This window comes from Chaetura pelagica, unplaced genomic scaffold, assembly GCF_000747805.2.
Source record: "Chaetura pelagica isolate M959 unplaced genomic scaffold, ChaPel_1.0 scaffold10, whole genome shotgun sequence".
Lineage (NCBI taxonomy): Eukaryota > Metazoa > Chordata > Aves > Apodiformes > Apodidae > Chaetura > Chaetura pelagica.
In genome coordinates this window covers 8134495-8158136 of record NW_009952263.1, presented here as the reverse complement: position 1 = coordinate 8158136, position 23642 = coordinate 8134495, and the positions used below count along the sequence as shown (strand labels likewise).

General features: G+C 38.1%; 1 protein-coding gene across 1 annotated transcript in view; it reads right to left on the bottom strand.

Annotated features, from left to right (window-relative positions):
* Positions 1-4052: 4052 nt before the first annotated feature.
* The window catches only part of TBC1D5 (TBC1 domain family, member 5), a 190943-nt gene continuing 171353 nt past the window's right edge, over positions 4053-23642 (bottom strand). The window contains exons 18-21 of the mRNA XM_010007533.1: positions 10984-11063; positions 10065-10241; positions 8202-8237; positions 4053-4319 (exon numbers count right to left, since the gene is read on the bottom strand). Of these exons, the coding sequence (XP_010005835.1) occupies positions 4053-4319; positions 8202-8237; positions 10065-10241; positions 10984-11063 (560 nt within the window). The remainder of the gene's footprint in view (positions 4320-8201; positions 8238-10064; positions 10242-10983; positions 11064-23642) is intronic.

The window sequence follows — 23642 nt, the reverse complement described above, 5'->3', positions numbered from 1 at the left end:
TCTGTCTGAATGAGCAAGACCTCATGAAATGATGAGTACATGTTGATGATGATTATGATTATCCTAATTTTTAAAGCATCTGTGATCGTGGGCAAACTATGCTAGAAGTTCTGTACAAACTCAGAGGAAAAGATGGTTCCTGCCCTAAAGAACCTGTAGTTTAAGTCTCATGCTGCATCACTTCCTCTGTTTCTTGGGTTATGTACTTTGCTTCCTCCCTCATCACTTTAGTGGTTAAATATATTGCAAGCAGAAGGCAAAAAAGCTGCCCATGTGCATGTTTCAAGTTGTTGTTTCTCTGGTGACCTTCTTTCATGCTCTTTCATCTCTAAATTTAGCTAGCTACTAAACTGGGAGTCTAGCAGACTTGGTGACACGGGAAACACTAATGCAGGGAAGGTATATAATGACTCTTAAAAGAACAGCACAGATTATGAAGCAGTGTAATTACTATTCTGTAGCCAAATTAAGTTTATTTTACAAAATTGCACCTTTTCAAGTCTAGTCAACCATTACAGACATTCACTCAAGGCCAACACATGCAGCACAAAATCAAAAGTATTATTTAAGGGCTGACACTCAGAACAGAAATCCACCCACCTTAGGACTGCGGTGTTTGAACAGATAACACTGTAACTGCCACACACAAAATACACCTCAAATCTGAAATTTAATCTTTAGCTTAAATAGCTGCCTCAGTGCCATCTAACGAGGAGAACATACTGGAGAATCACAGGAAACATTTAAGAATGTGAAATAAAGCACTGAGATTCAGAAAAGTCTGTACAGACACTGGGACTGTGATTGAGACCCAATGAGGTAACTATGCCAAGGTTCATGAAATTGCAGAAAACCTATACTATGCTAAATTCTGGTTTTCTATTTTCAGATACAATAAATGTGGTAAAATAGGAAATGTTCTGCATTGTTTGGGTGAGATAAATGACAAGTAGTTTTATTCCCTGGATCATACATATAAAATCTGATTAAAATATTAATTACATTTGTGCTTATAGAAATATTGAGAATGTTTTAGAGTTTTTAAGCACTCTTGTTCTCATAATCATACTTCCAGTATTACAGTCCCTTTCCCTTCTTTTTGAGAAAACAGCACAAGCACAGCCCAGAAAATTTGTTAATTCTTCCTTTAATAAAGTGGGCTAGATGTTCTTCCAGAGTAAAGATACAAAGTTCCACGACTAAATGAATACCCAGTCAAAATGTGATACTGCTTTTCTGCAGTACATACAAATGACATGACATGCAAGAGACTTCCAACAGTCAAAAATTACAGATGCAAAATAGAATACAACAGTCTCAGATACATAATCTTAACCCCATATTAGTTTTCTTCAGTAATTTGAAATGCATATAATTTTTCCATCTGATTGTTACCCACAAACATTAAGAGCAGGTCATCTTTGGGGGAAAAAAAAGAACAATCTTGTATTTCAAATGACAATTTCTTTCTCAGTATATTCTTAACGTAAGGCAAGACAGGGTGATGACCTGACCTTTTGTCTAACTTACAAGTTTATGACTTCACGAATATACAAAATTTTAACTACTTCCACACTCTGATCAAGTGTCATATTTGAGATGTGGAAGGGCTTGGTATAACCAAAGCAGGTTAATTTACTGGAATTTGCTCTGATCTTACTTGTATAATCATATTGCTGCTTCTGAAGATTTTTATTATATCCTCTGGCATCACAGACATTCAGCTTGGCGGTATTCACTGATTTGTGAAAACTTGTTAGAAACTCCCAAAATCTTTGTATACTTTTAGTGCTGTTTTAAAATATGCAATATTAAAGATACAAGTAATTTACAAAAAATAAAAGAACTGTACAAATCACACTCTTCCATTGGCAATGAGACTGTTCAAGAAAACAGCAATGTGATCCCTGAAACAACCAACCTGAACAGAAATCAAAAGACTGATGCTTAAAAAAATAAAAAAAGAAGTAAAAACATTTTTCCCTGCCAAAGTACTGGAATCTTTGAAGGCTTATATATCACAGAATAGAAAACTTTTCTCTCTGTCCCCAGAGTATTTCTTTCCATAGGTACTTCTTGAACAAATTCCCCTTTGTTGGTGGTGTGGCACGAGTCTTGCTGAATGGGTTAAGGATAGAAAAGCTTCCAAGACCTAAATAGATCAACAGCCACCTAATCCCCTGGCATTCATGCAAACTCAGGGAAATAAAATAAACATGAGGACAGGCATGCATGCTGAATTCCAAGGTTATTTTCTATGAAGCTTAAAATCAAACCAAAATAAACACCTCTCCAAAATGTTAGGCATTTAAGATCTTTCATCTAAACAGTCATCTGACTGTTCATATGGGCTTGGCCACACAGGCCTGCTCATAACACTCTATAATTTTATTATTTTACAAGGCACAAATTATCTCAGAAGAACTACATGGTGGCTTTTGAGTGTGTAAGGATACACCAGCTACCACGTAATTACATGACAAGTATCTCTTCATTACAGTCACTGACACAGACCTTGTAAAATCTAAGACCAGCAAACTACATGTCACCTCATCTTTGGAATACGGTACTTAACTGATTTACAATTACAGACTAAGCAGCAAAGAAGTACAATTTCTTCACTCCATACAAACACAAGCTTTGCCATGCAATTATGAAGTTGTTGCATGGTATAATGTGTACCCTAAAAGTAAAAAATGCAATTTTTGGCTGTTAGAGTGACTTTGTAGCATTCCTTCCTCAAGCTGGTTCTGTTTAGGTCCCACAAGAGCAGGCACCCACTTGCCACCAGTTTATTTTTGTGAATTTCAAGAGTTTAAAGGGATCAGTAAGTGCTGATCCCCCTGCATCTACTTGAAAAAAGCTGTTACTGGTTGTATTATGTACTTGATGGGAAAGAAATACACCTTTTCATAGAGCAACAAGTTCTAGAATTAATTAGAAAATTTCTGTTGGTTAACGCTGCTGCACCATGATATTTTTCTTTACTAGAAATGCGGAAATTGTATAGGAATATATGTAAACAGAGTGTATAGAAGATAATAGGAATCAGACATAAAGTGCTTTTAATTGTGAACACTTAATTTCACTTTGCACCCTTCCCTGGTAAGTTATCATACCCAAGCTAGTTTTAGTTCAACTGGCTCAGGTTTACCCTATGAAATACTGTAATTTCCCTTGCACCTACTGTTTTAGCCGTGGTAATCTCAGTAAAATAAAAATGATAGGGAGAGTAAAGGTAGATAGATATAAAGAGGGAAAGAGGTGAACTGGGAACTCTCAAGGGAGGGCTGAAAAAAAAGTAGGCAAAAGGAAATAAGGCTCTGTTGTAGAGGTCCCTGTTCTCAAGGAATTTGTCACACATTCTCCTGCAAGACAGCACTGAGGAACAACTATACAAACCTCTGCCTCGAACACACCTCAGGCTACTGCCAGATGAAAATGAAGGAACTAGGATTCCTCAACTGAGAACAAGCTTACTGCCAGGATGATGCTTTTAATCTTTCTGACATAGATTCCCTACTTCTCTAATCACAGTCTCTGAAGAAACAGTATCCTTTCCTACTCAGAAAACCCAGCTGAGCGTATTTTGTAAAAGGACAATACTAAATCTAGCTTCTCTTTGCTGCTTCAGGTCTGATGCCAAGTATCTACACATTTCTTAATCCATTATGGTACCTAGCACATACTATTCTATGTTTTGGGAAAGCAACAGCTCTATGGTAATAAAGTTCCTAAGTAAGATAACTCTATAACTAAGAATAACTGTCTATTAGAACTGGGTTCTACTGGGTCTTTATTTAAGGCAGTTATTATAAGGTGGCTATTTTATTAGAAGATTTGCAAATTCATGTGGGTTTTTTTTGTCTTTTTTTTTCTTTCTTTTTCTATTTTTTCATTTTTTAAAAATTTTGATTAGATTTTTGGCAGATGAAATGGGTTACCTCTACCTATTTTCTGTCCTAATCCAAAGAACTATCCAGCCCATGGAATCATAGCAATTTGAACTAAGGTGTAACGACCAACCTCCCAAACTCTCCCAACCTATTTTTTTAGATGTCCAGTGGGCTGACAATAGCAAAGTCAGAATCTTTGCTGTTATTACTACTGTCATCATCAGGGCTGGAGCTCAGGTTGCTGGAGGAAGCTGAAATGGAGCCCATCAGTGGGTCAGAGAATATCAAAGAAGAACGAGACGGAGCTTCTGGCTTCACCTCTGCCTCCTTGTGTGCCTGATGGGACTGCACAGGCTCCAGGACAGCACATGTACTGCCTTCCTCTTCTTTGGAAACCATAATGTAGTCGTCAGCACTCTTGCTCTCACTAACACTCGGATCAGTTGTAGTCTGTGAGACAACAGCACAGGAAGGACTTAAATTTAGTACCAGTTTCACCGCTTAATGAGATGTATGATGCATGTCAGTGATAAAGGAGTGGGATAAAGGAACACTCAACATCCAAAAGCAGCATTGCCAAAATAAAGAAGAAAAAAATAAAGTGGGTATTAACTTGGGATGAAAGAATTTGTTATTTACAAAAGCATAAAGCTAACACTCTACGTTATACATGATTAGGTATAACAGCCTTACCTGTTTCATAATCATAGTGCATCCATGTAGTGATCACAGCAGCCAGGCATCTAACATTCATCAACATTGTGAAGATTTTCAGTAATTATATTCTCACCACTGTTAGTTTTCTGTAGTAACCCATGAAGTAGTATTGACCTCTTTTTTTTTTTTTCTGGTTTTCAGGTACAGTGGCATTTTGGAGCTTGTCAGGAGAACAGTTTGAACCTGGGCCCATGGAATCTGGGCTGTACATAGACCTAGTATAGTGTGCACCAGATCAGGTTTGGCAGATTAGGGCTCCCAGGGCTTCTATGCTTAGTGCTGCCAAGTATTTCCTAATTCTACCAGAAAACGAGGCTTCAAGAAACCCTCATCTGTCCAGTTACACCCTGGGGAAATGTGTTCCTAAGCACTCAGGTAATGGATCAAGACTACAAGTCAGTGTACAGGAAAAGTGTCTATGAACTGGCAACCTTATATTCCAACTAGCCATGTTCAGGAGAAACCCAGCTTTTCACCAGTTAGAGCTATATGCAATTAGAAGGGGAGACTGCCATCTACAGCAGAGTGGGATTTCTCCCTTGTTGACAAAGTTGTGACCCAAACGGACAACCCTTGGCTCCCTTCTGCAAGAGAGGCGTTCAGCTCCTGTATAACTTAGTGTTCCTCTGACAAGAACACGACTGCTTTCTTTCTTGATGTCACACAACTTTTTTTCAGCATAATAATGCAACCTGCCAAGCACCTGTGGGAACAAGCATCCTGAGCTGGTGTGATACTGAAACCAATATATTTGATTACACTAATGCCTGACTGAGTAAAAGGAGAAGTAGAAGGGCAGCTGGGGAAATGTGTATGTCAACTACAAGTCCCTCAGCTGGGATTCTTTGCACAAACAAAAAAAAGCAAATTCACTTTAGGGTAAAAGAGGGATTGTAGGTAACAGAAAAAAAAAAAACAGCAGTAACAAAAAAAGAACAACAGGAAGGATCTGATTGAGATAAACTTAGACCCTCAGCACAGGGCATAAAATTGGAGTCTGGAGGTGATCACAAGTATCAATAAGACACAACTTGGAGCTACAGTATCCATGGCCTCCAGCAAAACTTACTTTGCTAACTTTATTATAACAGCTGAAAACAATTTTCTATTATTCTGGTTACTGATTATAGAGATGAACTCCCTTGAAAGGGAACTGTAGAGTAGTTTGTGGAACAAAACCCACCAGTGACTGAGATTGACTATGAGACAAGGGAGTTGGAAGGTTTTCGTTGTTATTTACATAGCTGTGCCAAATTGTTAAAAGTCACAAGTGAGAAAATATAATCTCAATGTGAAAATACATTCAAATGCAGGATTGTACCCTTCCAAAATTCACGTGAATGAGGATTCAAACCTCTCCCTTCGGAGTAAATATTTTATTTTTTTTTTAAATCCTGTTTTAATAATTTATATATTTTGTGTGTTTTATTTAGATAGTATCTAGGTATAATAATATATATTCTTTTGTAATAACATATATATGTTTTGTATTAACCCATTTTAATACTTTCTCATCAATCAAGCCCAGAGTATTGGTTACAACTTTAAAGGTCCCAATGCAAGTCAGTTGTCAAACTGATAGAAATTTACATCTAGTATTTGTTGATACTAATTAATTTTCCTCAGATGACAATAAAATTAATATCAAACTGAGCAGATTGCTTTTAAAAATTTTGACAGCTATCCTGTGCTGGGCACTATCAAACTGCCCTCAAATTTCCTGATCTGCTCAGAACCAGGGTAGTTCAAATGCGATCAACTTCAAGTGCTTTCCATGAAGCTGAAAACAAACAGATCCATCCTACAAGGAGGGATACTTCACTATCTAAGCCCTTCTGAGCTGAGTCATCATTTATTATTAATTAGCCTTTTGTTTTCCTCTAGTCTGCTTGAAATGCTGTCTTCATGAGCTGTCAGTCCATCAGCTGTCACCTCCAGGGGACGGAGGAGTCAGGCAGTGCACATTGTGGCTCTGCTCCACCACTGGGTTAGTTGGCACCTGATTTTGAAGGCACCCAGAGCAGCCAGAGAGTAGAGCCAGTTGAGGCTTTTTTGGGAGCTCTAAATGCCAAATCCAAAATTTCAGCACTTTGTTTTCCTCCCCCTGGACAAGGTTCCTTTAAACAACCACTGTTGTATAATTCACCTGGCCTCTTTCCACACTCCTATTTAAAGGCTCTCAGGGAAGGCAGTACAGTATAATTTTGCAAAATTATACACTTCATTATTCCAAGTTATCAAGATCATGCTATTTCAGTTGTTGCAGCGCTCATACACCTCGCACAGGGTGACACAGATGTCACCTAGTAAAACACTCAGCCAGTTGGATCACTATTTTCCTTGCTGGCACCTCAAAGATGCTAACGGGGTGTCTTCCTTTTGGCAGTGAGCCCCAGCAAGGGCCCTCCATCATAAACACTTGGTACTGGTGTTGCAGTTTCCTAAGTTCTGCTTCCAAAATGTGCTCTTGCACAGTTAAAAAAATCATCCTGCCCTTTAATAAAGGGAAAGGAAAACTACTCATCCCAGTTTCTTGTTGCACTTTTCATTCTACCTACACCTTTCGGTTCAGTTAAAGAGACCTATAGCTCACTGAATTATCAGAGAGGCAACAAAACACAGATATTGACTCCAAAATGCTACAATAGCTCCCCCATAAATGTTTGCCTATCCCGGGCATACATGGGTATTTTGGTACTGATATTTCCAGAGGTAAAATACCTCCTCCCTTCCTCTTTTGCCTGTTTCTGTTTCAGGAAACTCATGCTGACGTGAACCATGTTTTCTCCCATCTGCTGCCACTACTGAATAAATGAAAAATGACAGAATTACACTTCCAGTAGCTTTGAAAGTTAACAACCTTACGCCCGTTGCCATATGGCTCCTCCAAACATTTTTTCCTGATGAATATCAGCTACTAGGACCAGGCTTATTTCAACTGCCTTCACACTGTGAACGAGTTAAAACTCACTGTAAGGATACGATTCAAGAAAGCTTAGAAGAACAGCAGTTCATTTTGTATCCTTCTCTGAACAGACATAAAGGCAAGATAATGTGTTAATTATCATTCATTATTTAGCAACAGAAGCCTTCTGTTTGTCAACTGCATGCTGCTACCAAAGCCAAACATTCATAAAATGCTTGATTTCTTTGAGCCTTTATCTTAATTTTTTTTGCATTTTTAATTTTGCAGCTTTCCTTTCCAAAGAAGGGTTGTATCCTTACCCTCACTTTACAAAGAGGGATTTTGAGTCAAAAAAGGGGAAAAGCAGTTTTAAAAAAAGTAAAGATGATAAATAATTTATACTTATGTAACAGACTAGCACAAAAGACCAGATTTTAATCTCAATTACATGATAGCTACACCTGTGCCTTTTCCAGTAATCCTAGAAAATATCCCTGTAATTCCACTAAAAAGAAGTCTACAGTATAAATCACATCAAACAGAATTACATGCATTAGTAAAGTCATATATGGGTAAATACAATGAAATTTCTTTAGCAGCAAATGTATTTAATTGTCTAGAAGTGGTTGGCAATTTTATTCCCCCTGCAGCTCTCAGTAAGTACTCCTGGATTGATCCAGGGCATCAGTACAGCCATTTTCTTCAGCAGAGCCAAAAGTCTGGGCTGTGGCCCAGTCTGGGCCAAGAATTGACCCCATAAATTAACAGTTGGATGTCACAACCCACTAAATTCAGCAGGTTTACTTTTCCGTGTGTTTTTAAAAGGGGTCCAAAACTCTCCTCTTTTTGTTTTATTTTAGTCACTGTGTTTAAAGATGATGGGCTTGGAAACAGCACAGACCAGTGGGATACTACCCGTCCTCCTGGACTTCCATTTCTAACCCTAATAGTTTATTTTTCTTTCTGTCACAGGGGGTGCTTCTCATCATCATAACTGGAACTTCCAGAAGAGGAGAAGAGAGGACACAAATCTGTATGAATGTACCGCATTTCCACATGTAAACCAGGCAGTGCTGAAGCCTCATTAATGCTTTGCAGGAGCTCAGCTTGTACAACCTCTACTCACATTGCTCACAGCTGGCTGACTAGCAACTTCCAAAATGGTGAGATCCATGAGTGCCTCTCAGTTGCTGGGGCTGGATATACCCTTAGTACACACTGGGACAAGACCAGACCTCATTACACACGGTCCCAGAAGTTCCCATTGGAAAGAAACCTGTGCAGACCAGGCTTCACTGGCTCCACTCTCCAAAGCGGAAGAGCAAAGCCCCTGTGCTCAGTGACACAGGGTTTGACCAGTAGCTGAGCAAGGGCTTCTCCAGCACCAACAGGCTCTGCTCACACTCATACAGCATGGTGACACTTTATATGGCATTCTACCTTCCAGTTTCTAGAATAAATCCAAGTGGAAATCATAAAAAAAAGGTACTATTTGCTATGTTGGCAAGAAAGCAAAATGTACTTTGCAGAAAATACAAGGGGCTAAAGGGCAAAACCAGGAGGTCATTATATGAACACTACAATATACTACAGAAGTTTAACCTATGACTTTGTTATGGCAGAAAGCAGTGTAATTGAAATTGTAATGACAACAGCTAAACAAGCAGTAGAGCTTTCTAGCAAAGCTCTGCTCTTTGAACCTGCCATTACTAAGTTAAAAAAAACCAAAACAGTAAATCTTGGTATTGCTTCTAATACTGAAATACAATTAAAACATTGTTTTTCACATAGATTGTTCTTAATCAGAGGGATTGTAATACATCAAAACAACTCTGTGCCATTATTTGAAAATGAAAAAGTATTTCCTCTAGTTATTAGGTAAACTTTACAAGGGTAAACTCACTGCAGACTCAGTTAGACTGTGAGGTGACCGTGCTGCTGCTGAGTGACAAGTGTATCAGCAGTGTGATGGGAGACTTAACAGAACTCCAACATAGAAATGTGCATATCCAAAAGTACTTGTTTTTAAGATCAAATTTGAGTCAGACTGAGTCTTAGACAGAGAGCGACCTTTTAACATGAAAGGAAAATACCTCTTTCTGTGTAGGAACTCATCCTGTGACTCTATGCTTTGTATGTGAAAGCAGTGTTTATGGATTGAAGGGGAATGTCAACACAATGGAGGAGAAGGTAAAAGCAACCTCCTTGCTATTTCCTTTTGGCACTGGCCACAGATACACTGCAATGCAGATAATCAGTTCTTACATAATGGGATTCTGGAGGACAAAGACAATGAGAATAATCATATGGGAACATTTGATACGGGAACACTTACCTCCAGATTTTACATCTTTTTGTAGGAAATTAGCCTGTGATTTCACAATCTGAAAGAAGAACCCTTCCAGACACTGCATAGCACTTAAATAACTGTGCATGGAGCATAAGGCTACAATAAAAATAACGGATGGCAGTAGTACAGTAGCTAGAGAGACACTTTTAATCATGGCTCCATATGCACCATCAATGACCCGCTTGAGATATCTTACCTGTTGTCCTGAGATGAACTGTTGCTTTGTCATAATAGGTCCCTTTAGGACATCATCTGTCCCCTTGTTCTGACTGTTGGAACAGTAATGATCATCAGCTATTGTGATTTGCTCATTTTCTTCAGATTCCAGCTGGCTCTGGTTGAAACGCAGGGAACCCTTCAGAATGTCTTTGATCTGTTGTTGAATGGGAGGGGAAAAAAATTAAATTAGAAATTTAAAGGAATTCTGAATTTTCTACAGCTCCATGCAGCATGCTTTCATACACCATTTCCCCAAAATACCTGCTTTTAAGAAACAGGAAGCAAGTCAATATTCATATCTATACTGGCTAAAGACATAAATATCAGTCAAATGTGATTGTGTTAAGAGTCTGGAAAGCAAGTATCCAAGAAATGTAAAGAGAAACTATAAAGATTATTCTCTACCTTGTTACAGATTTAACATATGTCACATTGTTCCTGATTAAATATATTCCAAGGGAGCAGAGGGCAGTATAATCAGAGCTACAGATGCTCAGCAGCACTCTCATTTTATGTATGTAGTATTTTTGCTTTTAATTCAAGTGTCATCCCATTTAAATAATAGGGACACAGGCACCATTATTGCCCAGCGTGTACATTTTGTATTAAGAAAAATGATGGTGCAGTTTAAGCCCAGACCTTGGTGTTGTGCTGCCTCAGATCTGGCTCAAGGCCTCCAGAACTTCTCAGGGAGCAAATACCATGCAAGTCATTTGAACTCCTTCTAGCTGAGTTTTACCTTTTTGAATAAAAGTATGCTGCAATGTTTGATGCATTGGTAATAGTAAAACAGCGACAAGACAAAACAGCAGTATAAAAAAGAAAAAAAGAAAAAAAAAGAGAAAGTATTAACACACTGAAGGGTAAAAGAAGGCTAAGTTAACCAATAGTTATACCTGCTTCAAACCAGCCAAGGAAACCAGAATTTCATCTTCTTTTTCCAGGCGTTCTTGTAATATGACTTCCTGGATATTTCCTGCAACATTAAAAGAAAAAAGTGAAGTGAGAATATTCCCTAAATAATCTCCAACTTGCTGCCAACTTACCACTGACTCATGCTCTCAAAAAAACCCCAACCTGTGACCTGCAAACACAATTTTGCACACAGATCTTGAGGCTGACAACCTTATGAGCTGTGGAGAGGAGGCCAGCCCCAGCCTGGCATGGCTGCCTGGAGGCCTCCAGCAATGCTGTGCTGCTGAGGGACTTCTCGGGCCCCACTGTGCCTATTGCCCAGAGGAAAAAACATTGGCCTCTGCAGCTAACAGTGTCACATATCTCTTTGAGCCTGAAAATGCTTTGGAAAGCACTCAAAAACATTAACAAGAATCTGATGCAGCTTGCAGAAAGGGTTAGGGTAGGAGCTCAGGAATCTTCAACTTGATCCTGTGGCTACTGCAGATGCTATAACACTCTTCTTTCTATAAGGACTGGAAGTTTAATTCCCTTTCTAATGCCTCCTTTTAAGTAAAAGACTCAGGACCTAGCAAAATTTATTGGATGAAAAGAGCCATGTAGAAGACACTACAGAAGACACCTTCCTTCAACACTGACAGTGCTGTCCTCTAAGGATGCATTTCAGTCATCTGGTACAGCATGGTTTTAGGAGCAAGGGCTGGAGGCTGGCTAACACATCAGAGATGAAGCTGTGGTGGTCCTCTCTCTGCCAGGGAAATCCCAGGCAATGTGGCAGTCCAAACCATCCCAGAGAAACTATAGCTCCAGTAGCTCTGCACTTTTAAACTATGTCAGGTCCTTCTCCGTCCTCCTAGCTCCTACTTTACTCATCTTTAAGAAAAGAGCAATGATTCCTAGTCACAGATTTACAGAATGTGATGGTGTCTGGGGATACTCTTTTGTGCCACTCCTGTCTTACATAAACAGAGCTAAGCCCAAATCCCTGTGTGACATTCATCTGGGGACAACGCTTTGCTGCTCATGAATACCTGTATCTCAGGTGCTCACAATTAGAGCTTTGTACCATTAATCAACACCTGCATTGAATTTTCTTTGTTTTTAAAAACATCCTACATGTTCAGAAAAGCCAGAAGTGTTGTCACAGGTTATGCTGACAAGGACAAACATAATGATGCTGACAGCTTTGACACAGCATGAAGTTTCAAGTAAAAGCATAGAAAAATTTGGCCTAGGTTTTGTGTTTACAGGAGAAATAGCAAAAGAATGAGATGTGGGAGACTGGACAAGAAGAAAGATTAAAAGTAGAGAGGTAGATTTAAAATCCACATATAAACACAGACATTTGAAATTGTGTGGGGGCCAGAAATCAGTAACAGGTATAAATCAAGAATAGAAAGGGCAAAGAGGAGAAAGGATCCAAGTTGAAGTACTAAATGAACCACTAAAGAAGCAACCTGAAGAGCAGAGGCAATAAAAGAGGCTGGAGCCACTAAAGGCCATAGATAATAAGAGTTCATGAAAGGTGGTGATCTAAGTCAAGAGCAACAGTAGGGGTCAGATCACTCAGCTTTGCCTAAGCAGCCTATCTGAACAAGGAAATCCATGCTTACATTATTTGGCACTCATATTTATATATATATATATATATAAAAATATATATATATAAAATAGCAGCAGTGTCATGGAGCAACAAAAACAAACGTAGTACAATTGAACAATGTCTAGTATTAAGTTTACATCAGAAAGTCACTACATTATGATAGAACTAGATCTTGCCACAAATGTGTAGCATCATGAATTGAGAGAAAGCATAATTAATTAAACACTTTACTTGTTTTTTATATTTTACATTGAAATGATCTAGTAAAATTCAACTGTCTTTTCCACTTCGCAGCATTAGAAAAAAAACATTTCTGTAGTGTCTGATCCCCACATATATTAAAACCATGCATACTGACTAAGCAGATGGACCAATAAAATAATGGAAAACATCACCAACCTGATGAAGACCAAAAAACCAGGAAAATGAGAGCAACAGAACAAAAGCTGAAAGGCATTGCACATGACGTGGATTTAATCTACTATTATTTGTGTTCTTTAGAAATGTTTATAAAACTTTATTTAAAAAAATGGAATCCCTCATCACTACAAAATCCAGCTGTAACTATGTATGAAGAGCCAGTACCCTGAGACATTTCTAAGAACTTATGAATGGAACTCTGATAGCTAGCCAGCAGTAAAAATTAATACAAATGTTCATATCATCACATATTTTCTTCAGCAAAATCAAGACCAGATTTTAATCATATTTTCAGAGAAATAAAAAAAAGATTAAGAGAGAAAAGGCTGGAAACAGAACAAAGCTTTCTAGTATTTAACTGTTGAATTTCTAATACTTTTCCTTCAAGTTGCACTGTGTTTTTAAGTACAATGTGACATATGTCTTGGATATGTAGGGTCTATTTTCTTTAAACAGTTATAATCACTAAAACGTGTTTTGGAAAAATTTGTACTTGGAGTTTGCTATAAGGCACAATTTTGGACTCAAAGAGCACACTTCCACTTAACCCAGAAAAATGCCCCAAGATGCAAATCACTGTAATCAGCTGCTTCCCTCCCTCCTCCCCATTAAGTAACAGTTGTGACATAAGGTCATAAATTACGATGCCTTCTCTAGTACAGTGAATCAGAATGAAGTTTTCCCTGTGGAATTGGAAATGGATTCTTTCTTCTTCTAAATATGCCCTTGACCTGCACATGAATTCTAATCTACTACCCTCATCCATTTTGAGTGCAGAGTTTATTATCTACCAAATAAGTGGTAAGTATGAAATCCAAATTGTCAGTCCTCATTCTTTTTCCCCAGCTAATGAGTAGAGAAGAATTAAATAAATAAATTGATTCCTTAGATGAGATAACTATATGGGCAATATGATTTTCATTGAGTCCTTTCTTGATCACATCATCCTGCTGGGACTACCCTCCACAACCCATGTGGACAGAGGAAAGGCTACTCTCCACAATCCATGTGGAAGCAGAGGTAGGAAGAAGAGGAGGGATTGCAAGCGACTCAGTATGTAGCTCAGCACCTGCACTCCCATGAATGGCTGTGCCAGGGGCTCAGAGGTCCTCACCTGACAGACCTCCACTCAAGCTTCTTCCCACTGTTGGGGGTACCTCATGGTGCAATCAGTTCCTGAGATAACTGGGAAACTATGCTCTCAAGTGCAGACAAAAGCTTTTTATGTTACTCTTCTTCATCTCAAATGATATCTTTCTAAGTGTAAATACTTTTAAAACAGTAGCTCTGTTAAGAGTGATAGGAGGCATGATATTTGATATGATACTGCTCAGCTGAAGAATTTTTACAGTAAGGTGAGGTGCATAATTTTATTATTTTTCCTTTGTAGGAAATGTTACCATATTTTGACAGAAGTGCTTTATGTATCTAAATGCATTGGCCATGTCTTGATTTTTTTTTCCTTATCTGATGCTCTGTATCAGTACCTCACAGCCTTAATTTTTATTTATGAAAAATAATGTAATTAATTAAAAAACTTATTTATTTATTATTTATGAAAAATAGATTTCTTAACACTCTAGTTTTCTTTTTAAGAAAAGCTCTGCAGATAAACATTAAGAACTGAAAACCTTCCTACCTGTAAAAAAATTGATAAGATTAACCAAATTATTGCTTATGTCATTTCTAGATTATTCAAAACTGATTCTAGTTTGCTTATATTCTATAAATATCTTATTGGGATAGCTGTTATTAAAATGTTAACAAAATCCTATGGTACTTTGGAGACTAAGACTAAGGTAAAATATTTCTGGCTACTTTTTCTTTTTTTTTTTCTTTCAGCAAGATTTCATTGAGCGGGTACCAAATGCTTTCTGGAGAAAAAGAAAGTACTTGTTTCAGTCAGGTTCTTGTCAGGAGAAAATAAAAGGTGAAGTTTGCAACCTCTCATCTGGTGGTTGGATCACTGGTGTGATCGATAGGAGATCCCAGGCAGACATTATATGAATCTGGATTTGTTTCAACATAGTACTAACAAACCTCTTAAGTTCCATAAAATGAACTGTCACATCCTAACTGTACTCTTGACTAAGCCTCAGAAATACTGGAGCTTTAAAACCTGTTCTCTTTAGAAGTCAGCAACATTACCTACCATTATGGCTGCCCTCAAACAAGACCCACAATCCAAGGAATGCCTTCTATATAATTGATTAGCATTAATTTCTGGTATTTCTTGTCAAATGAGCAGATTCATTTAAGTTTGATAGATACTAGACCAGTAAATCAATATCTAATTGCTTAGCGAGACTGATCAGCTGCCAACTACAACTACAGAGGAATAATATGTAGATGACAGCACTTCTGCTTTTCTCTTCTATAGAAAAATAATGTATCTAGTAGTGATTTCAGTTAGCAACAGACTCTTTGAAACAGTTGAAGACTTAAGATGAAACATAATTTTTCATTTCTTGCTCTTACATTCATCCTTAATTGTAAATAAGTTCACATGCAAACTCACTGTGCAAGTATTAAAAAATAAAATAAAATCAATATTTCTATATTTTCTATTTCAACTGAAGACACATTATCATCCTCTGTACAAAGATGAAAGAGGAAAATAATCCACTGCAGCTCCTAGGAGGCAAATTAGAGAAGGCTCATGCTCTTTGATGACTGAACTGCTACATATTGCATGATGGTGTGGGCAGTCACTGCTCCCTAGCCAGGGGAATGGGCTGTTCAAAATTTCCTCTCTGAATGCAGAAAAGCTGTTAGGCTTAGCCTAGTTATTTTAGAGGCTGATTAGGTAAAACCTAACTTTTGCAGAAAATTTTGCATGCAGTCAATATGGACTTCGCAAGAAACACACTCAGAGCTGCATCAGATGAGTGGGAAAACCAGTCTGCTGGAGCCAAGGTCCTCTGAGGCATCCTTTCCTGACTGTCCGTCTCCTCCTCTTCCCTTCCACCAAAGAAGTGGGAGATAGGCAGAGCTACAGCCCTGAGGGATGGAGGCACAATGTGGGCTTTACTTTATACTAACACAAAAAAAGATGGAAGAGTAGAAACCTGAACCTGCCAATGACTTTAATGTCCTTGCTCTCTTAGGTTCTTTGTTTTCTCCTGTACCACTGCCTTTTTGCAGTGCATCTCCCTCCTCATGATTTCTGTTTTAAGCCCGTCTCTGTGGGGCCTTTCCAGGAAGAAGATGCCTGCTGAGAGGAGTTAATGGGAAATAGCTGCAAGCTTTATTATGAATGCTGACTTTCTACTACTAGTTCCTGATCAGTGACTTGTGAACAATTGACAGTGCTGGAATCATGTTAAATTGACTTTTTTCACATTTGCTTTCTGATACTGAGAAGACAGCTCAGACTCAGAGTCCAAAAGTACCTTCTCTTTGCCAAGGCAGGCAGCAGGAAGGGGAGAGCTGAGGGGATTATTTCGCTTCCTTATTGTCCCAAAAGAGGAAAGCAAAAACACCCTGCAAAGTTCCCACAGATGTCAAGGCACAGTCAGTTCTCTAGACTCATATTCTAGATGTTTTCTGCAACAGTTTTTATGAAATCAGGGCTTATAGAAGATGCCTCCAGCATTTCCTGCACAGATTACTAGCAATAGCAGGATGGCTTTTTCACTAAAATTAGAAAGATGGAGGGATGGATGGGGAATTTAGCTTCTGATTATGAATTTTTCTCTCTTTTCACAAAATATACTCATTTCCTACCTGGAATAGACAGAACTTTGAGCATGTGGATGTAAAATCCAGAAATTAACAGTGGTTTGGGACATTTCTAGAAAGACTATGCAGTATGACAGTGATGGTTCTATGATTCTATGTTGCTGTTCAAGAATGCAGCTCAGAATATTTCAAAATACTACATTTTCTTTCCAGAATTAAAAATACAAATGTTGGGAGTTAATTTTACTTCTCAAACTACAGAGTTTGAGATCTAAGTGTTGATGAAGGTAACACTATTAAGCAGCCCAACTTCAATTTACCTAATTTTGGATGCCAACTCTTATCGTGACTATTATGCATTATATTAAAAGCATCACTTAGCAACGTTTGAGTGTTAAGGAATTTCAGGATCTTAAAAATGTGAACTATTACATTATTGGTGAAGTATTGCATTATTGAATATATTTACATATTTACATATATGTAGATGTACCGTATGTACTTCTGAGTCACAGAGATGTGTCATGTGTAGAGCCCCAACACTTCATCTGTGTTTAAGATGTGGTAATGCTTGTGACATCTGAGAAATATTTGGTAAAAATTCACCAACCATCAACTCAAAGCAATGCACAGAATCACAGCTGTTGAGAAAATGAAGTTGAGTCATGAAGTAAATTTGTCCACCCCTTGCTCAAAGGCAAGATCAACTCTTAACTACCAACTCTAATTTACACAAGATAAGCAAATCACACTCACCATATGTGTTAGCACCAAGGTGTACCAGGATATCCTGTGCTTTCAAAGAGAATATCAAAGAACACAGGCACCATGCCTCCCACTGCAGGTGACAGAACATGCTCATCCTATGAAGAGTTAATTTTTTTGGACAAACTTTGGCTCTGATGGGATGACAGACTGCACCATCCCACACTCCTTACATAAACATACAGGCTTATCATTGTTAAGACAAATGACCTCTGTGCAGACATCACGTGCTCCATCCATTCTGCTCACTAAAACTCTTTACCCATGACTGTAAACACCCCCTAGGAACACCAGTCTTTGAGCACCTCCAAGCAACATTGAACTTTTCTTAAAGTTCAATGCAGGTCTTTTTCTCTGTCCTTCTGAAGAATTGCTCTCTTCCTGCTGCTGTTTACATTCACTAGAAATAAAAAAATGACTCTGGTGAGAAGTGACAAGCAAATGCGCGTTTGTTCTGCCTAAGTGACAAACTTGATAGCTGTAAGAAATTGAAAACTTTCCTAAGGGGAAACTACACATTTTCACTTCTTTATGATCTAAACACTTTATACTGGAAGAGAGTGCAGACATTACATCTTAAAATTGCTATGGTTGTGTAAAAGACAGTTTTCTGCAGATCATGTAGAGACCGCTAAACTGCAAGGTTTTCTCATTCTTGTATGGTTGAAATCATTAATACTGTTCTGGATTTGACAAGTAGAATGATTTCTTCAAATACCATTGTGCTAAATGCTACATAGAAACTTGGATAGATTTGAGAGTTTTGAAAGCAAATATCCATAAATGCCTGAAATTCCATTTTAAAAATCAACAACAAGCTGTGAAAGCTGTTTTTAAAGCTTTCTATAAGATAATTTTCTTCAATATAGAACTATAATGTGTTAATAAATACTTCTGAATATATCACCATGATTTTTTCTTTAATTGATCATTGTTTAGAGTTTTCCTTATCTGTGTGAAAGACACTGCTGTAGCTATTAGTTTCTGCTGTGCTGTCAACCTAATTGCTTACACTGAGGACTTATGGAAATAATTAAGCATATAAATTATTTCCATTACAGTTAGGTTTAGTGTTTGACCTGTGTGGAGGAACTTGTGTGGTGTTAAACCATTATGCATATGTTTATTTCTGTGTGTAACACAGACACAAACCCTGTTGCATTTTATGCTCTTTTCCACCGTAAAGACTTCATTGTAAAAATCTACTGTTGCATACTTAATTCTTGAAAGATTGAGGGTCATCATTGTGGATGAGGTACATCAACATTAAATTGCTTAAATATTTACCCAGTAAATATTTGATACCCATAATTGAATAACTTGTTTTGAGGGTATGTGTTGATTTTAGTCTGTGCAAATTTTGTCTATGTAAATAGCAATAGACCGGGTGATTATCGGTGAAAATATTTCATGCAAAAGGTTAGTTCACATTCCTCCAATAAAAAGCATCCACACTTTTCTGTGCTATGAAGCTGGTCAACTTATGTTGCCATTCAGAAAAAAAAGATGTGGCAACTTATTTCAGATTAAAATCTACAGACGACCCATGATTTAAGTCTTGGGTAGTTTGCGTTTCTTCTGAGGTGAACGGAACATCAATTACGACAATTGATACTGACACAGAAGGCAATACAGGCATCCAATGCATGTTACCAACACAATCATTGTGGTCACATGCTGCTATGCTGTTCTTAAGACAGGGACTTTTCCATGTTACCTGGTCCACCTACCTACAGCAGTCATCCTGGATCATTCAAGTAGCTCTCTGCCCTTCCTCTAACAATGCCATCTATTCTGAACATGATGGGTGACCCTGAGAGGCTGAATAAAGTGTGAAGAGTGAAAGAAATGTATCATATATGCTCCTGCTCACCTGATTGGTTACAACTTAGCTATAATCATTTAAATAATTACATTATTTAAATCATTTCACCAGAGAGCGTAGTGATAGGACAAGGGGCAATGGTTTTAAACTGAAAGAGGGTAGATATAGGTTAGACATCAGGAAGAAATTCTTCACCATGAGGGTAGTAAGGCACTGGAATAGGTTGCCCAGGGCGGTTGTGGAAACCCCCTCTCTGGAGGTGTTCAAGGCCAGGTTGGATGAGGCTTTGTGCAGCTTGGTCTAGCGTGAGGTGTCCCTGCTCATAGCAGGGAGATTAGAACCTGATGATCTTTAAGGTCCCTTCCAACCTTAACCATTCTATGATTCTGTGATTCTAGGAAATGATAGGTGGATCTTGAAAAAATGTAATAATAAGCAAACCAGTGACTATGGAAAGGTTCAGCTATAATAATGTCAAAGATCCTTATGGAAATAATGGGGAAATTAACAACTCAGTTATGCCAGAATGTAGCTTCTGCCAAGGCTTCATTCCTCTAAAGCTGACATCAGAAGAGAAACCAATGCATAAGAGATGCCGGGAAGGAAAGGGTGGATTGTCAGCAGCAGCAGGGAGGTGTTCACCACACAAATGGAGGGAAGCAAGAGACCAGTGAAATAAACATTATAACAGGAAAGCATTGAAAATATCAGGGAAAGCTGTTAATTAAGTAATGATGGGGTGTGTAAGCTTCATTATTTTTATCTTCTCCTTTTCAGCCAGATTACTGGGATGAAACAGTTTGTAGGTGCCAACCACCTTTCAGGATTGGCACATTTGTTGTTGAAAGACAGTAGCTCTCTATCAGTTGAATGTGTGCTTCTGACCTTAAGAGTCACCCTCCAGGGAAAAAAGGTGGTTAAAATTCATGGGGCGTGAAGAATTACACTTTTATTCTTCCTACGTAAACACAGAGCATGATCAGAAGTGAGGGTCTGAAAGTCATGCTGTATGACAAGTATCTGTTTCCCAGTAACCATTCCTGTATTCAGTTTAATAATTTGTTAATGTTCCTTATTTATAAGCTGTCTTTATATCTTACTTCACACTGTTATTCTTCACCAAAGGAGCAATTCCCTTAGACTTATGTGGCTGTATTTGATGTGGCCTTTTTTACTTACAACATTTCTAATCACACTGGGTTTCTTAGCTATGGATTATTTTATTTATGTCCCAAGCATAAAGAACTCATTTAATATACTTAGCTCCTTAACAAATGCTGCCAACCCGAGGCAGCAGAACAATTTCCATTTTACTTTATCCTTACAGAATGTCATAAGCTCTCATCTCATCACACGATACATAAAACAAGAGTTCAGTACTATATTGCATACTGCACCCAGATCTGTATTGGTCAATATATCAGCTTCTAAATAATAAGCAATTAAGTCAACATTCTGCTCTCCCTCCTCCACTGCAAATTATCTTTATAATGAAAAGTATTCCTGTAAAAACTGCATTGATTATTGAAGGGATGAAGTCAGTCTAATTAAGCCTTGAAAGGTACTATTTATTTCACACAATAACATAAATTATACTAGCAACTACAGCCTATAAGTTTTTATTCCTGTATTTTTACAGTTTTGTATTTTTCCTTCCTTGCTCACGGTGTTTGCAATATTCACAGTGAAAAGGTGGCTTTAACAGTTTAATGAGTCTTCCAAAAAACACTTGGGAGATGTCAGGCAGCACAAGTATAAATGAATCTTACAACTGCCAGCATTGTCTGATGGCAGTGGCAGGGACATCTCCTGTGATCCCATTTAAAGAGCTCCCAGAAGACTAGTTTTAATCTTTTTGTTACTGTGATGCTGTAACTTCTGGGCATTTTGTAAATACACACAGTTATGCCATCTTTCCACATCCCTTCCACAATCCACACTGGAGGAGCACAGATGTCCTGGAACTCTGGTGAAGGACACAGCAACATATCACAGATAGCAGAAATCACATGAGAAGTCACATTGTCCTATAAGGACAACCCAATCAGCCCTGTATGAGTAGCTCAGAGAAGAATTTATTTGCTTAGGTTTAGCAGAGCCACCATGCCTAAGCATAAACTTATTAGATGTTTGTCAGAGCTTAGAGATTTTTGTGATGTTGTCTCCAATCCAACAAGTTATTTAAGACCCGGGATATTGAGCAAGGTATTTCTGAGATCCATCTGAATGTCTCTCTAGCAGCTGGCTCAGGTTTAGCAGTGCCAGTACAAAGATGAAGTTAATAAAACCAGGCAGACTTATATTCCCTCTGTATAATTTGGTACCTTTGGACATATTTTTAGGGTGTTCTGCAGAACCCTGTGAGCTAATACTTTGCAGGGCTGGTGTGAGTCCACAGGGCTTATTAAGTGAGGCTCTATGCTGTGACAAAGCAGTGAAACTGCTTCTGAATCTCAGCCAGCTGGGGAAGCAACCTGCATTTACATAGTGCTGCCCTTAAGCAAAAGCAAGTGTGGAATGACCTTAGTTTCTCTTCTTTCATAACCTGATAAATTGCCCATCAAAAAAGAATAGTTTCTATATAAAGATCCCCATATCCAAGTCAATACTGAACCAATGTTCCTTTAAAATGCCTCTCATGAAAAGGACTTCTTGTACTACATGTGTAATTATTTGGTAAAGTTTCACATACTTGCAGGTCTGAAATTATGTCTCTGTTGGAAACAAAAGGTAGGTTTTCCTGTCTTAAGAGAACAGTGATGGATTGGTTCCTGCCCCTTGTAAGCAGACAACATTTTAAAATTCAGTGCTTTTCTCTCTAGAACAAAATGGGCAAGCTTATGAACATCCTTCACAATCCCTCATACTAATACTTGCCTATAGAGGACTGATACTTCTCCAGGGGTTTGATTTGCTTTTGTTAGGAGGCTATGCTTTAATCCTGGGCCAGTGCTGACATGCCCCAAACCCTAAAGATACTAGAAAAGCAGGTGTCAGATGGCATAGTCATTAACTGGTGTCACTTGAACTGCCATTTAACAGTGCTGTGTTGGCTTGAGCCTGGGATGTAACAAAGCTTTGCTCTTTGAGACTCTCCAGATTGACTTCCTGATTAACTAACACCCCAGACTTGGTTCCATGCCAAATGTGAAGGACAAATGTGACGCCTTTCTGGAGATACCGGAGGGCCTTTTGAGTGATGTTTGGGCACGTCTCTTAAGACAAATTATTCATTATCTGCTTGAAGACATCATATTTACCAGGAAAATAACTTCTGAGTGTCTTTGCTAGCTTGATGCTTTTCTGTCCACATAGTGAGAAAGTAAATGACATTATGATGTGTGATAATACTGTAATACTTTAACTGGTATATTAAGGCTTTCTGAATCATTGAGCTTTGAGGTACTTATGTTCACTAAGAGAAAAGTAACCCATAGAAAGAAAAATGCTGAAGACTATTACCATATTACTGAGTGCATCAGGGACAATACTATTTCCTGAAAAAGGCCAGTGTATATGAAAAAGTAACATCAAGAAAATGGATCTGTGATGATGCTGGAGCAGTAACATCTATGGCAAATATACTTTTTCACCATCAGCTGAACAATGTTCTGCATTTATATTGTGAAAAAAGCCACAGGACAGGCTTGCAAAATTGGATGTATCTTCATTTCATTAATGGAAAAATTGAACACAGGATTACTATTATTTTTTTTAAAAAAGCTATGACAAGCTTGTGAAAAAGAGTGGGAACATAAGTAAAATCTACTTTCCTGTCTGGCCAATTTATCTATAAAAATGTGAACATTTGTCCTGGGAGGCATTAAAAAGCATTCCACCTTAGCAGTTCTTCAGTGGTTAAGGGAGAAGAAAAATAAAGCTCTTTCTAATGCACAGCCCTAAGAAGGAGACAAAGATCACAGAATGTCTTTCCTCCTTCTTCATAATCAAAACCCTATTTCTAATTTCTACACATAGTGCTAGGTTTTAATATTTCAGAACCATCATTCATTCCCATGGTAACATCCCCCAATATTATAAGCAGTTAATTATGTCATTGCTGTGTGGTTCACTGCCTGGTATATTTACAGAAGGAGAGAAACATCTAATGAAAGCATCTTTGAATATGTGAACAAGGTAAAAACTGCTGTTCTGTCCCTCCAGTCTTTCCTCATGCTGTATGCAAAGAAAATGCAGCATTAGCAGGTATAGAATAATAGAATCATAGAACTATTCAGGTTGGAAAGGACCCTTGGGATGACCAAGTCCAACCATCATCCCTACTCTACAAAGTTCTCCCCTAAGCCATATCCACCAACACCACATCCAAACGACCCTTAAACACA